Source organism: Lepidochelys olivacea (assembly GCF_965140295.1).
Source record: "Lepidochelys olivacea isolate rLepOli2 genome assembly, chromosome: 6".
Taxonomy (NCBI): Eukaryota; Metazoa; Chordata; order Testudines; family Cheloniidae; genus Lepidochelys; species Lepidochelys olivacea.
Genome location: NC_140416.1, coordinates 121,633,452 through 121,650,285, shown reverse-complemented (window position 1 = coordinate 121,650,285; position 16,834 = coordinate 121,633,452). Strand labels below are relative to the sequence as shown.

Below are 16,834 nucleotides of genomic sequence, written 5' to 3'. Positions count from 1 at the left end.
CTCCTTACAATGTGCATGATAATCAAGGTGGGCCATTTCCAGCATAAATCCAAGTTTAACCAGAACGTTGGGGAGGGGGGGTAGAAAAAAATAAGGGGAAATAGGCTACCTTGAAAATAGGCTACCTTGAAAGAATGTTTCAATTTGTGAGAGGGTCAGTCAATTACAATCTGATTGACCTCTTAGTACAAATTCCACTAGGCATTTTAGTGTCGTCTGGCAAGTTAGAGATGTTGGGACAAATCCTTAAGAGGATGTAAATCAGCGAAGCTCCATTGCAGTCAGATGATATTTGGCGCCAGGCAAAGCTAAAAAACTGCTAGTAACACTATAATGATGTAGAAATAGAAGTTTTATCACAGAAGTCTCCAAGTTTTTAACTGGAAAGTGCAGCTTCTTTGTGAATGCAACATTATATCATTAGTAGGCTTGGCAGTAGTCAATTTTTTTCTACTTTTGACAATTAATATTTATGTTTAAGAGGTTTTCTATTTTTAATTTTTTTTTTAATTTTTACAGTTGCTAGAAATGAAAGGGGGAAGGGATGGAGTTAGGGCAGCACTGATAGTGGGGTTACAGTGGGTTCCCCACATAGTCCAGGGGCCCAAGATGCAGGGGAGGATGCAAGGCCAGTGACACCCAATCCATGCAGATATGTTGCTATTGACTATATTTTTTTTCGTCAATTTCACTGTCAGCTGAAATCAACATTTACCTAACCTTTATCAATTGAAATCGAATTCTACCACAACTAATCATTAGTGATTAGTGATTTAGTAGTGTTCAAATTATGCATAAAAAAATCACTCTGTTACGGAGTAAACTATTTCCAAAGGAAGGATAAGTACTGTATAGGACATTATTGCATTTTCTAGTGATAATTTATTTTGCAATTACAAAACCCAAGACACTGGAAGATGACTGGCAGCAAGCTGTTCTGCAAAACCATGTTGCATGCAGAAACATACCTATGTTGATGTAAGTACTTTGAAGATCACTTCTTACATATTATCTTTTATTGTCCTTCAGCAGACTTTATTTAAAAATACTCTTGAGGTAAAAGCTTGTAACTGCAATAAAAACTCACCACTGGATCTGTTGGATGAAAAATGTTTAGCAACCGGTTACAAATAGTTCTGGGCAGAATGTGATCTTGACTTCCACTGTTTCCTGGACGGATGCCACGCAATGCCAAAAATACTGCTAATGGAGATCCCATACAGAAGAAATTCTCAACCTAAGGAGACATTTCATTTTATATTAATAGCTGGAGAAAATGTAGCTTTCTAACATACTGCGGGGTTTGGTTTAAATCTCAATGTCTCAACAGAGGGACTTCAGAAACACATTATTAAGTACTAGTAGTAAAAGTGAAGAAGTCCACAATACAATACAGGTAAACTTTCCATCTCCCTTAAACGTGATAAGAAATTTACATGTTACTGCACAATGTAAGACAAACTTTGGAAAGTTACAAACACTGTCTCAGTTCAGTATGATACCTCTACTGAAGGAGGCATACAAGTGTTATAGGGGGTGGGGTGAGGGAGCTGATTTTGGAGGATATTAAAGAAAAATTATGAAGTTCGTAATGCTGAAGTCTGATTTCTCATGAAATTGCAGGAAGCTTACCACAACTACTTAACTTCACTTTAAAGAAGTGCTCTGTGGCTGTTTCTGATACATAGACCATCAAGGAAGCAGAAAAGCAAGTTATATTGAAAATCAAAAACTACCTACGTTACATCTGTAGTACACACACACACGCACACACCAGTGTTATGCACAACCTCTTAGAAACATCTTAGGTTGAGTGAATGATTTGGTACTTGTGAAAAAGACGCCAGTATGACAAGGACTGCGAACCGTTACATCCAGAATAGGTACAGTACAGTGGTAGTTTTGCAAGCTCCCCTCATATGGACCCAATCTACTGCAATCTGGTTCTGGAGGGACTGCCTCTGACATTGAGAGGTTAGTTCAGTCTCCACTGACAATTTAAACTTGCAAACCTGTCCCCTGAGAACTGGGCTGAGACCACTAACTTGTCTGACATAGGTCACTGAACATGCATCAGTGGTAACGACTTTTGGTCACTACCAACCTGGGCCGGGATTCAACATTGACCTAGAGGTGAATGGCTTCGTATCCCATTACCAATCCTCAGACTTCCAGTCCCCTAGAAACATCAAATGTAAAACTCTGTAGTCAAATATATTTTCACAAGTCAAAATTACTTTTCAACCTTTAGTATATTTTCTTATCAGAAAAATTCATTCTATTATCATCAGAACTTCATTGTAACTTTCCCGATATCTGGCAGTTCATTACAACAGAATAATTACTAGGGCAATATCATTTAGTGGACAAAAGAAACGGCTGCATTTTTATTAAGTGAATATGCTGAATTCTTGGATTCTTGAAGCAACTGTTACATGTCAGGCAGCATACGGAGCAAGACAGAGGAAATAATGGTCCATTTCATTCACCAGACTTCAGTACTGCTTAAGAAATTCTTCCTCCTCTAAATTGGCCTTGGTAACACACTTCAGAACAAGATTCTCTCTTCAACAGGGATGTTCTTTTCAAACTCCATTTTAATATAAGGACTTTATTTCTACAGCAACGCCAGCCATCTTGCAAGCCACAAAACATCATCTATATTACCGCTCCAGAGCAATTACAGAGCAGGTCTTCTCTTTTATAACCAAGCTTTGCACAGAATCCTGTATTTTCCTAATTGACTGAAAACTTCATTTTATCTTCAATAGCAACAATAAAAATATGGTGACCATTAAATGCAGGAAGATCATCATTGCATAATCCTTTAAATCATGCAGGTAAGCTTCAACCCTGCCAATCTGACACACCTGCATTCAGGGTCTGCGCAATTCCTGTTTCAGAAAGGGGTATCATGAAAGCTGCTGTGACTGCCATCTGATACTTGATAGCTGATACTTAAAAAGGAGTTTTCAGTAAACTCAGCTTAGGTGAAATGCAGACTAGACAAGTATTTGAAAAGGTAAATGGATCCAGTGATTACAAGACACAGGAGGGTTTTTCCTGTTCCTTCAGGCCCATTGATAATTCATCACTGACAATGTCCAGGTGGACAAGGGTTTCCTTCTTGGGTCAGTGTTCTTTACTATATATTCTCCTATATGAAGAAGTCTTTTGATGTGGTGTCCCGGCTAGGTTAGACTTGTAGATTCAAGACTTAATCAACTGTAGAGTTTCAGAGTAACAGCCGTGTTAGTCTGTATTCGCAAAAAGAAAAGGAGGACTTGTGGCACCTTAGAGACTAACCAATTTATTAGAGCATAAGCTTTCGTGAGCTACAGCTCACTTCCTCAGATGCATATCGTGGAAACTGCAGCAGGCTTTATATATACACAGAGAATATGAAACAATACCTATTCCCACCCCACTGTCCTGCTGGTAATAGCTTATCTAAAGTGATTTCCAGCACAAATCCAGGTTTTCTCACCCTCCACCCCCCCACACAAATTCACTCTCCTGCTGGTGATAGCCCATCCAAAGTGACAACTCTTTACACAATGTGCATGACAATCAAGCTGGGCTATTTCCTGCATAAATCCAGGTTCTCACATCCCCCCCACCCCCATACACACACAAACTCACTCTCCTGCTGGTAATAGCTCATCCAAACTGACCACTCTTCAAGTTAAAATCCAAGTTAAACCAGAACATCTGGGGGGGGGTAGGAAAAAACAAGAGGAAACAGGCTACCTTGCATAATGACTTAGCCACTCCAAGTCTCTATTTAAGCCTAAATTAATAGTATCCAATTTGCAAATGAATTCCAATTCAGCAGTTTCTCGCTGGAGTCTGGATTTGAAGTTTTTTTGTTTTAAGATAGCGACCTTCATGTCTGTGATCGCGTGACCAGAGAGATTGAAGTGTTCTCCGACTGGTTTATGAATGTTATAATTCTTGACATCTGATTTGTGTCCATTTATTCTTTTACGTAGAGACTGTCCAGTTTGACCAATGTACATGGCAGAGGGGCATTGCTGGCACATGATGGCATATATCACATTGGTGGATGTGCAGGTGAACGAGCCTCTGATAGTGTGGCTGATGTTATTAGGCCCTGTGATGGTGTCCCCTGAATAGATATGTGGGCACAGTTGGCAACGGGCTTTGTTGCAAGGATAAGTTCCTGGGTTAGTGGTTCTGTTGTGTGGTATGTGGTTGTTGGTGAGTATTTGCTTCAGGTTGCGGGGCTGTCTGTAGGCAAGGACTGGCCTGTCTCCCAAGATTTGTGAGAGTGTTGGGTCATCCTTTAGGATAGGTTGTAGATCCTTAATAATGCGTTGGAGGGGTTTTAGTTGGGGGCTGAAGGTGACGGCTAGTGGCGTTCTGTTATTTTCTTTGTTAGGCCTGTCCTGTAGTAGGTAACTTCTGGGAACTCTTCTGGCTCTATCAATCTGTTTCTTTACTTCTGCAGGTGGGTATTGTGTATCCCATGTAATGGTTCGGATTAATACCAAAAAGTGAATCTCCACAGAATCAAAAGAGAGCCTTTCAGAAATGAATTCCTTCAAACTGAGGAACTGAAGCCATTAGACTCTCGGCATTATCAAGCATGTTGTTTATTTGGCAAGTTACCATATGATGATCTATTGAGGTCAGGAGGCCAGTGTCTTTAAAAACTAGGTAGCATTCATTTGGATAGGCCAGATGTTGAAGCAGCGGCGGGGAATATTACCTATTTGTATGAAATACAGCAGCAAGTTGTCAATGGCACAGTTTAATAACAGAAGCAATGTTTATTTTTAATGTTGCCTTCCAAAGATAGATTATGACGACAGCTATGATTCAGAAGACAAACTGAATTACTGGGGAGGAATGATACACAAGAAGCAGAGCTAAGCTACTTTAGCATCAAAACTTAAATCACCAACAATACCATTCAAGACTTTGTGTAATTCTTCCAGACTAGAAGAGCAGCTGAATGAGAAAATGAATGTGTGACAATGCACCTTTCAATGAGAGAATGTGTGCAAAATGAAGGGGACACCTGGGGATATTTACAGGTGAAATTAAAATGGGAGGCCAATGAAGATAACTGCATCATATGTTTATATATTGTCTTTCATCCAGAAGTATTGCAAAGAACTTTACTGACCGAGGAAATACTTCAGCTGAGCACGAAACTGCAGCCACCTCTAGAGTGTAGCCCATAGCCCTTTAACTGCACCAGAAACACCATGAAACTTTTGAGGACAAGAAATGAAGGGACGAAGCTAGCAGACTAGTATTACATGGGGAATTTAACTAGGCAGTTCTGTTCCGAATTGCTACAGAGCGTTGCTACAAGAAGTCTGAAGACCTCCTTTTCTCTCAGATATGGCTGCATTTCAGTTGTACTCCTAGTAATTCATCAGTGTCTTTTCAACACCATTGACATCTTTGGATAGAGGATGCTGCTATACAAAAGTTGAGTTCTAATATGTTGAAATTTCCCCAGGGAACCAGGGTTATCTGACCTTAAGAATCTTTGTGAAAAGTGCCACAGAATCTTGAAATAGCTTGGGTAACTGTATTGACAAACGCAGAGTTAAATAAACTAATCACCAGCTTTGGGGTCAGGAAGTAATTGTGGTATGTCCCTCCTCTTTTCCACTTCTTAAAGGAAAATCCTTCTATCATGCTGTTATCTTTGACCACTGAAGCAAAAATGACAACTGACATGCCCCAATGCCACAGCACGGCTAGCTTTCCCAGCATTTTTACATTCTTCAGATAAGAAACACATAGAATTCTTCTTTAGCCTTTTCCTCCTTTTCCACAGCTGTTGTCCCACAGACAAGGCCAAAACGAGACTGCATCCCTAAACTTTACATGTCTGGTGAGATACTAGTAGAGTTCTGGCATTCAACTCCTGGTCCCCTCAGTGAGGCCTACCATTCCTAGCCCTGAGAGTTTTAGTGAATCCCTCATTAGGGCTATCAGTGGGGAGGAAATTTAAAGTCCTTAACTCCAAAGATCCTATTTTGGTGGCCACCACCTTGACTGGGATGATGAGTTGGGGCACTGACCAAAGACCCTCCAAATCTTCGTTTTCCCCCCCTGCCAGAAGGAGCAGTTATATGCACCACTTCCTTTCCCATTAATCACCAGGCAATGTAGCTTCTGGATTTCTTCCTGAACTTGTCTTGACAGAGAAATGTGTCTATTTGCTCAAGATCAAGCAGGCATTTAACTCTCACTTAAGTAGGACTAGAGACTTTCCCTGATCTTAGGAACTCTGGGCAATAAAGCAGCAGTGGCCACATTTTTCAATTAATGTAGTACAGGCCCATTCAATCATATACGAAAGCCAGATGTGACCACTATGACCATCTACTCTGATTGCCTGCCTGTCTTCTTTGGACAGCCAAAGAATTTTATTCAGCAAATACCGCAACAAGACCAGTAACTCATGGTTAAACTAGAGCGTTATTAAAGGAATCGCCCTGTCTGGGTAGAACGAGCCAAGACTTTGGTGGATGATATCTACACAGCAGTTACTTGTCGCCACGTCAGTCACATACAACCAGCTGGACTAATATGTCGCTGTGAAGTTGTCCTTCAGTGGAAGCATCCTGTGAAATCTTCCTTTAGTAGAAGCATCTTGCTCTCATATTTAAGGTAAGCCTCTCCCCTCCTCTTGAACTGCTCTCCATCAGAATGAAGGTACTCAGAAACTACAGTGATAGGCACCAGTATAAAACCCTTTGATAGACTATTTAACAGTCTATGGAAAATTCAGCAGGATGAGGAAGAGAGAGGATGTATGACAAGGGAAAATTACTTATGAGTAATTTGGTTTGTCATAGTTCTCTCCTCTTTCCCCATCCTACTTCCCTTGCTTCGTGCCCTTTCTTAGGGCTCTTGTTCTGAAAACGTTCAGACTGAATGCAAGTAGATGAACAACAAGTCTTTGTAAAGAATTGAGGGGTGAAGGGTATCAGTCTATCTCCTGTTTCCCAACCGGCAGAGATAATAGCATGATGTAGATTATGTTTTTTTAAATGATGGTGAAGAGAAGAGGGTTAGGACAAACTGAATTACTAGTAAGTAATTTTTCCGTTTTTCTATCAGCTGATATTGACTTTAGTTACTAAGGCCCAGATTCTTAAAGCTATTTAGGCACTGCTGTGCTCAATGACTCAACACCTCACTGATTCAGGAACTTAAAGCAACAGTCGATGGGATTTAGTCTCTTAAGTGTCTAAATCCCTTTCGAAAATTAGATTTAGGCTACTAAATTTGCTACATATTGCATCGCTGAGCACAGCAATGCCTAAATACCTTTAAAAATCTGGGCCCATGAGTACAAAAGCAGTGACATCAGAAGGAGGAAAAAAAAATGATAATTTTAAAAACTCTGAAAAATGAGCTAATTTTCTTTATTACATAAGGTCATATTTTAAGGTCCAATATCTAAAGACATTATAGGACTATAAATTAGCAAGTCTTGTGCAACCAGTTGGAAAGCTGGGAATCTCCTCTTTCCAATGGCATAAAGCGCCAGTAATTGGCTCTATTGGCTTATAAAATATCAACCTAAACCTATCACTAAAAACAGCTTGTTGTGTGTCTCAGCAGGCCAGTGTAATCTGGGGGAAAATTCCACATTTGGAGGAAGTTCAGCCAGGTTTGAAGCTGTTCAGAGGTTTGGCATGTTAGAAGCAGTCCCAGGGCAAGATGGATTAGTGGGCAGAGTAGAGGTGAGACTGTCAAAAGGTGCATGATAAATGCAAATTTACAAAATGGATTTTACCACCACATGTGGTATAAACAAACATGTAATATTAATATAATTCATATAAATAATATATAATATATATTTTAGATATAAATATATATGATTAATTTTAAATTAAAGACCCAAATAAATATATGAATTTATATTAATCCTTTTATATACATATGCAAATATTAAAAAATAATATCTAAAAATTATGTTAGTACAAGCAGAAAAAGCAGCTTGGGTAGAGTGTATTGAAAGCAAACTTTTATAGTAAATACAATAAATGTTTATTCATTCAATAAAAATCCTCTGAACATACATACCTTAAATTTTAAGGCAGGTGTTTTCGATATTGTTGATGCCTTTAATTCATGTAACCTTTCTTCTATCTCTCTCAACCTAGAAAAAAGGGGTGTCTTCATTAGGCATGGTGTGTACAAAAAGCAGTTAGCCAATTTTTGAGGTTGTATGGGCTCTTTCTGTTAGGAGAAGGAACGGATGTAGGAGTCGCATATTTGTTTGATGCAGTCCTATTTATTAACAAAGAACATACAAAGTTCTATTCCCTGAGCGCAGCAGGAATCAAGCAGCAGGAGACAGTTTCTTCGCTCACCGTCCCAACCCTTTCTCAGCCAGAACTTTACCCAATACATGCATCCCTGATTGTGTCTTGGCTTCCTTCTCTATCTGCTTCTGTGGTTGTTTTGCTGCTTCTCTCCTTTCCTCCCCCCAGTTCACAGCTACAATCAAAACAATCCCTCATTCCTGTGTTTATCAGACCCCAAGAAACCTCTTGGACTGCCTGGCCCAGCCACTGCCTGTATTTGAATGCAGTCTAGTCCACTGCTTCAGCTATCACAGGGGCCTTTAACTGTTCCCTTGTTTTGCATGAACGTAAGGCGGCTATCATGCCCGCCAGCTTTGCTCAATCCACAGCAGAACAGTAGTATTACAAATTCTTTACAGAATCAAAGAAATGATTTTATTCAATTTTCAAAGTGTGTTTTATGAATAAAATGTAGAACATACCTATTCTGCTGTGTATCAGTCTAACTAGCAAAAAATGGGTTTTGGGGACTGGAGCTTACTGAAAAGCAGCATTTTCAACAGTCCACATGTGTTCAAGAGTATGACCCAGGGTCATAGCAAAGAAACTGAATATTTATCTCCACCCATTACATATTGAGATGTACCATATGCTGTAATCACACATGCCACTTATAGAACATTACATAGGTAAGTACAATTTAAAACATTTAAGAATACAATCAACAGAAAAAATCAAACTACTCCGGGAACAAAAATTTTCACAAGCCCAATATTACTTTAGGAAGATTATAAACTTTGAAATCCTGAAGTTACAGAATGTAATTGTATGTTTTACAGAAACATACATATTAGATTCATACTGAACTGCATTAATAAAATTTAAAGATGGCTGTATTCATTTATAAATGCATATGTTGTGTAACATTAAGATTAATGAGGATCAAGCTTGAAATATTTCTGTGAATGGCTAGGCATCTGGGGCAAGAGTATGGCAATGGTGATGTGTTTCACTGGTCGGATCCTAATGACGTCTAAGAGGTTATCCTTCCTCCACGTGTTTTGGGATGCTGAGGAGGTTTCTTCATATTTCTCTCAGTTGAGTCTGCATGTTAAGAGAGAACAGCTGCTAGCACTTCACAGTGGGTGATGGAACTGAGCTGCACGTCTGGCACAGTGAAAGTCTTGTTCCTCTCTATATAGTGTTGTTGTAGCCATGTTGGTCCCAGGTCCTGTGCTGGACCTGAAGAAGAGCTCTGTGTGGCTTGAAAGCTTGTCTCTCTCACCAACAGAAATTGGTCCAATAGAAGATATTACCTCACCCACCTTGTCTTGCTCCTCTACAGAAATTCAAAGGCACAAATGTTGGTAAGCCAGGTACCAGGGCGGAAAGGGAAAGAACTATTTTCCAGAGCCACCATTGGCTTTTGTTGAGAGGAGCTAATTTAAAGCTTCCATCACTTCTTGCAGGATCCCCCTGCCTCTGCCTTATACCCCAAAGGAGTCTGGAAGATGCCCTTCCCAATGCTGCATAAGAGCCCTGAGTATTTGGGGTGTGAAAGTGAGGTCACCACCAATGCTCTGTCACGGTCACCTGCAGGGTCTCCCTGCTGTTGAAGGCCTCCTACCAACACCTACACACCGCAGCTGTCGAGGTCCCATTTACCAAGATACATGCTGGTTGTGAGACAACGCAGTATTAAAGTTTCAGGCTGAAAGATGGCAGCAGGTAAAGGTAGGCAGCAAACGATAAGATGGTCTCCAGTTACAGGTAAGTACTTTGAGGTGTGTGGCCCCTATCTGTATTCCATTGAGGATTACACATGCACACCATGCGTCCAGAGTTGGAGAATTTGAAAGTAGCATCTGCTGGTCTGCGCTTGTGCCCTGGCTCGCCTCGTGTTTCTGTCTGAGGCGATAAAGGGTGGGGCAGAACTTCGTCTTCAGTTCCTTCTTCATGGTGAATTTCACTAACCCGCAGCAGAAGGGAGGGTGAGTGGAATGTGGAATACAGATAGGGACCACACACCTCTAAGAACCTCCAGTTAAAGGTAAGTAACTTTCTCTTCTTTGAGTGATGGTCCCTATTATATTCCACCGAGTGTGATTATCAAGCAGTATCACAGAATCATAGAATATCAGGGTTGGAAGGGACCTCAGGAGGTCATCTAGTCCAACCCCCCGCTCAAAGCAGGACGGATCCCCAATTAAATCATCCCACCTAAGTTGGAGGAGGGTGGCAAGGATAAGGATGGAATGGTTGTCCGGAGATCTGCCATGCTGAAGGAGGCATCCACCGTCAAGTCCTGCTTTAAGGTGTAGTGTGCTGCAAAGGTGTGGACAAACTCCACATGGCTGCTCTACATAAGTCCACGAGTGGCATGTCCTGAAGGGAGGCTGTGGTTGAAGCCTGAGCTCTCGTGGAGTGAGCCCGCAACCCTGTAGGGGGAGGTAGGCCCGACAGCTGGTAGCAGACTTTAATGCAACCTGAAATCCATTTAGAGATTCTCTTGATGGAGATGGCCTGTCCCGAGTGTAAAGTGTGTAAAGACAGAGTAACCTTCTACTGGATGGTGGTATAGACAAATCACTGCCAGGTGGCCTCTCAAAAAGATGAGGATGAGACTTGATGAGTTTTGATATTTCCTTGGGGGCTCATAAGGTCACTGCGGATAAAACTGAGGAGACCTGTGGCACTGGGTGGATGAGTAGAGCTGGAATTTTTGTTTCAGGGCAGGAGTGTAAATGCCTAACAAATGAAGAGCAGCCCTAGAGTCCTTTCGTGTCTGTAGTGATTTGTCTGTCTTCTGGTTAAAAAGATGGGATTTGTCAAAAGGGAGGTCCCTCAGTGGTGTTTTGGACCTTCCTAAGAAAACCAGAAGAATGGAGCCAAGACTCCACACATGACTATCGCTGTAGCGATGGCCCTGGAGGAGGTATCTGCTGCATCTTCTGTTGACTGGACGGCAGTTCTGGTCATGAGTTTCCCTTCATCAACAATGCTTGAAAACAAGCACAATCTTGTTGTGGAAGACTATTAGCAAACTCATCGAATTTACTATAATTCAGAAGATCATATTTGGCTAACAATGCCTGATAATTTGCAATCCTGAATTAAAGGCTAGAAGATGAGAATATTTTACATCCTCGAAGATCTAGATGCTTCCCTTCCTCATCTGCTAATGTACATTGAGGATTGCTGTTTGGCTCTTTCAGCAGCAGCCAGGACTACAAGGGAATTTGGAGGTGGGTGGGAGAAAAGATATTCAGAGTCTTTGGCTGGAACATCAAGGCAATTCCATTCTCGCCAGTCCCAAGATATGAATGATATCCAGAATCTTGTGCTGGGAAGAGGAAGTTACTCATCTTGTGCCGTAACGATGGTTCTTCGAGATGTGTGTTCCTATGGGTGCTCCACTTTAGGTGTCTGTCTACCCCTGCACCTCTAATCGGAGATTTTTGGTAGCAGTGTCCCGTTAAGCCCGTGCATGTGCTCTCCCTTCCTCGTGGTCTGCCTCAAGGCTATTTAGCACTGCACAGGCGAACCCCCCTCACTTCCTTCTCTACCACAGAGCCCTTTAGAGAACTCCGAAGTAGAGGGGAGGACAACGGGTTGTGGAGCACCTATAGGGACACACATCTCAAAGAACCATCATTACTGCACAAGGTGAGTAACTTCTTCTTCTTCGAGTAGTATCCCTATGCGTGCTCCACTTTAGGTGACTCCAGAGCAGTACCCACCACTGGAGGCTGGGACTTCAGAGCGGAGTCTTTTACTACAGAGAGTACTGTGGAGTCAAAGATGGTGTCAGCGGCCAAATCTTCAGTGATCGCATAATGTTCTGCAAAAGTATGAACAGAGGCCCCAATCATTGCTCTATAGATTGGGGAGATAGGGGTATCTCTGTGGAATGTGATTGAGGTAGGAACTGATCTCATGGACTGTGTATGGACGGAAGCAAGTAGCGAATGCAACTAGAGACCCATTTGGATAGTCTTTGAGGAGATATCACAGAGCTTTTGGATCTTTCTGTGGACGAAAGGAAGAGTTTAGGGGATTTCCTTAAGTCCTTAGTCCTGTCCAAGTAGAATGCTAACGTCCTTCTAATATCTAGTATATGCACAATTGTCTCCCAGTTGTCACAATGTGGTTTTGGGAAAAAACAGGGAGATGGATCTGTTGATTCATATGGAAAGCGCAGAAAAAGTAGGGAGAAACTTGGGATACGGCCTTAGAGGTGTGTTTTATTTTTTTAAAGACAAAGGCAGTGAATGAAGGGTGTGCCATCAGGGCCGCTATTTCTCCTATGTGTCTAGCTGAGGTGATGGCAATTAGAAATGCTGTCGTCATGGACAGGTGTAAGAGAGAACAAGTTGCCCTGGACTCAGAGGGACATCTAGTCCAATCCCTGAGAATTAGCTTAAAGTCCCAGGCTGGAGAAGGTGGTGTCACATGGGGGAAGAGAGTCCCAATGCCCTTAAAGAGTCTATGCATTAGTGGTTGAGCAAACTCTAAGTGGGAAGCCATGTTCGCCATGAGATGTACCTTAAGGGAGCTGAGTGAGAGTTTAAAATGTAGTGCAAAATCAGAGGGAGAAAAAAGGGGTTGGGTCTGTCCGTTTGGAATGGTACAAACTTGGAGTTGTTTCCATTTTGTAGATAGGTATGTGGAGTGGTCAACTTGTGGTTGTGTTGCAACATGTGTTTCAGCTTGTCAGTGCATTCTGCTTCTAAGCCTTGGAACAAAGAAAGATCCAAGCCTGGAGGCGGAGGACCCATGGGTTAGGGTGAAGGGTCAGCCCATTGTTTTGAAAGAGCGGGTGAGGAATGGGCTGACGTCAGAGGAACAGGAGGGCATACTGCCATCTGCATCAGGTAAGGGAGCCAGACTTGTCATCGTCAAGAGGGGCAATCACAATAACTCTCGCTTTGTTTCATTGAATTTTCAACAGAATCTTGGACAGGGTAGGAAACTGGGAAAAGACATACAAGTGGGCCCTGTCTGTCTGGGAAGATGAGGGCACCTGCCAGTGAATGTTTCCCCCAAGGATGGCTATATCTTGAAGCACCTGTGAATTCAGTATACACTCATTGTCGTGAGAAAATTCCAACTGAGACTGTTGGTTATCCCATTCTGTATCCCTTGTAGACAGACAGCGGAGATGAGCACATTGTGATGGGTGCATCAATTCCAAAGTTTGAATGCTGTCTTGCAGAGGGAGGGAGATCTGGAAGCTCCTTGGCAGTTTATACAAAACATACAGGTCACATTAAGTCCATCATAACCTTTGTGTGTTGTTTTTGATGAAATATAGAGTTTGTGCACAGGCACTCCTAACAGCCCCTAGCCCCAAAAGAGTGATATGGAAGGTCATTTCTGTGGAAGGCCATTTGTCCTGAACCTTGTTGTTGTGTAGGTGAGCTCCCCAGCATATTAGGGAGATGTGTCCCAAGGTGGTGAATGTGGGTAGTGAGAGGAGTGCTCTCGCTTGTACTGCATCAGGCTGGTGCTGATAAAGTCCAGCCACTATACCGGGGTTAGTATGCTACTACAATGAAGTGAACCTTGGAGACTACCTTGTGTGGAGCATACCTATAATGATCCTGCCCCAAAGGTAAGCAGTAGGAAATCTCCTGTGTGATGGTTGTATTGAGATATGGAAGAAGGCACCCTGTAAGTTCAGGGCTAGAAATCACTCTCTTTGTTCTAGAGCTGGTCCTAACTGCTGTGAAGTAAGGTAAGGTGACTTCTGAGTGGCGTGTCAGGTGTATAGATGGCAGCTGATGCTGTAAGGGATCATTGTTCAGGTCCCTGACCAGCTCATCAAAGTGCTTATAAGAGGCAGTTTGAGAGGTCATGGACTGGGGTGCAGACTGTTCTCACTTTTGAGCCCTGGGCCTCTTACACTGTGGCTCATAACAGCACAGAGATGGTGAGTATTTGAGAAGATTGTGATCTGCGGTGTGGTTGAGAGGTATATCTTTGCTTCTGTTCCACAGTGTAGATTCCTAAGGAGCGTAGCGTGGTCCAAGAAGTTCACCGTGCAATGCTAAATAGCCTCGAGGCAGACCACCAGAGAGGGGGAGCACATGGCCAGGCTCAAGGGGACACTGCTCACAAAAATCTCCGATTAGAGGTGCAGGGGGCACGCAGGCCCCTAAAGTGGAGCACCCACAGGGACGCTACTCGAAGAAGAATCATGGCTCTCCTCCAAAGGATTTTGGCATTTCCCCATGAGTCTCTTTAACAGCTCCTGGAATTGCCTAAAGTCATCCGGTGGGGAAGGGTCTAATGTACCCACCGCCTCATATGGAGAGAAGGAAGGGAACCTTGCCGGTTCTGGCTGAAGAGCCAGAACCAGGCTAAAAATTCATCCTCCATCATTGGAGCTGTATACCTGTTGAAGGATCCTTCAAGGTGACAGTTCCCTCGTGGATTGGGCAGGTTCCGAGGAGAGGTATTATGGCCAAATCTGATGGAGATTGTGAGGGTCCCCATAGTATGGGGAACCAGTGGCTCTGTGGTGGTTCCGGCGGTAGATGCTGCCATGGACATGGTGGACTCCGTGATGGTGCATAAGAGTGGTATGATCACGGTGATTCTCCTTCTGGTTCTGACTTGTCAGAAGAGGAGAAGGTGGATTCCAGTTCTAATGGTGGTACTGGAAGAGTGTAGTGCATCAGTGTGGACGGTGAGGGACCCTTTATCAGAGGCACAACTCTTGGTGGAGATATAATCTCTCTGGAAGTGGCAGAGCCGGATGGAGGGGGTGACTCCAGATCTGGGAAGGCAAAGACCTCCTGGGGTGCTGCAATGGTTCTGGATCTCCCTTGTGTAAGAGGCACTCTCACTTTCCCAGTCATTGATGCCGCCCTTGGGATCTTTCCTGGTGCGGGAGGGTCCCATATCTCCAGGGGTGCTGGAGATGGCAGTACCAAAGGATCAGTGACTGGAACTGCCGGATCCCATTGTATATGGGTCTTTTTCTTGTACCTGTGGGATTTAGAATGTACTTTGTCCCCTTGGGCTGAGCTGGTAGAAGGAGCATCCATCTCCTTTGATTTGGAGAAAGACTTAGTCCCATGCTTATAGGAGTGCTTCCTTACCTCCTGACTAGGTCCTACCAAAAGGTCCGTGGGGGTGGTTCCACTGGCACCAGATTAGGATGTAGATGGAGGCATCCTCCTCGCTAAATGAGGCCAATGTACAGGGAGCAGGGTGTTCCCCAGCCTGGTTCTGAGTGTGATCTCATGGAGAGCTCCATGAGATACTTCTGAGGGTGAAGTGCCCAGCCTTCTTGGGTGTGGGTGGGGAAGGATTGGCAAATACTGCACCTTGCTGTGATGTGAGCTTCTCCCAGGCAGTAGAGACAGAGCTGGTGGTCGTCGCTGACCAAGAAGGATTGCGGGCAGGTGGCATAGAGTTTGAAGCCTGGAGTCCTGGGCATAATCCGGTACCCACACCAGGGTATGGGGGAAGGAGGTGGAAACACCAAATCTATCTAAAAACAAGCTGAAACTATTAACTATTAAAACTAAAAGAAAAATATAACTGGTAAAACTACTATAAAACTTGTTAAAACCACGTACAACGATCTTTTTTAGAAGTGCCTCAGAAACAAGGGCACAGAGTTCCGATCCGGACCATGTAGTGGTCAGAAGGAATTGAAGATGTGGTTGTTCTGCCCTGCCCTTTATCGCCTCAGAAGGAAGCATGGGGCAAGCCAGGGTGCATGCGCAGACCAACGGACACACTTTCAAATTCTCTGACTCCGGATGCATGGCACGCATGCATAACCCTCAGTGGAAGAAGGGACCATCACTCGAAGCAGAAGTAATTGCATCCCAAGGAGCAGCAACTGCATAAGTAGCAGCACATGGCCCTGCCAAGCCCCATCTCCAGTTGGTGAAGCTTGGCGTATTGGCAGCGTTTGGAAGAGAAGAAATGGTTATTAATCCTTCCGTAATTATTGTTCTTTGAGATGTGTTGCACTTCTCCATTCCACTGTAGGTATATGTGCATTCCAGCGCACAGTTGTCAGAGAGTTTTTCCCCTAGTGGTAAACATCAGGGTGGCATGAGTGCCCTCTGCTGCCTCGCACGCTGGGTTCAGGCATAAAGGGCAGAGCCCCTCCCACCCCTCCTCAGTTCCTTCCTACTGGAAAGACTCCGGCAGAGAGGAGGACGACGGCGGACTGTGGAATGGACATACGCAACACTTCACAAAGAACAACAGTTATAGAAAAGTTAGTAACTGTTTCTTCTTCGTAGGGCAACTACCTGTGTTCATTCCACCACAGGTGACCTACAAGCAGTCCAAACCGATAGTGGGCTCGGAGTTTATTTGCACAGGTATTGGTAGAGCACTCGTTCAAATCTGGAATTGTCTCTCACTGTTGAGAGTTTACGTAGTGACAGACAAATGTATGATGTGATGACCAAGCTGCTGCTTTGGAAGTGCCTAATATGGGGGACATGAGCCAGAAAGGCTGCAGAAGCTAGTTGGAACCAAGATGAATGACCCAA

At 43.3% G+C, this 16,834-nt stretch overlaps 1 protein-coding gene across 2 annotated transcripts in view; it reads right to left on the bottom strand.

Moving 5' to 3' along the window:
- The window catches only part of DDHD1 (DDHD domain containing 1), a 121,954-nt gene that overhangs the window by 13,254 nt on the left and 91,866 nt on the right, over positions 1–16,834 (bottom strand). For both annotated transcript variants that reach the window (XM_084631389.1, XM_084631390.1), the window contains 2 exons: positions 8,086–8,161; positions 1,088–1,237 (listed from right to left, as the gene is read on the bottom strand). In XM_084631389.1, coding sequence (XP_084487515.1) covers positions 1,088–1,237; positions 8,086–8,161 — 226 coding nt within the window. The remainder of the gene's footprint in view (positions 1–1,087; positions 1,238–8,085; positions 8,162–16,834) is intronic.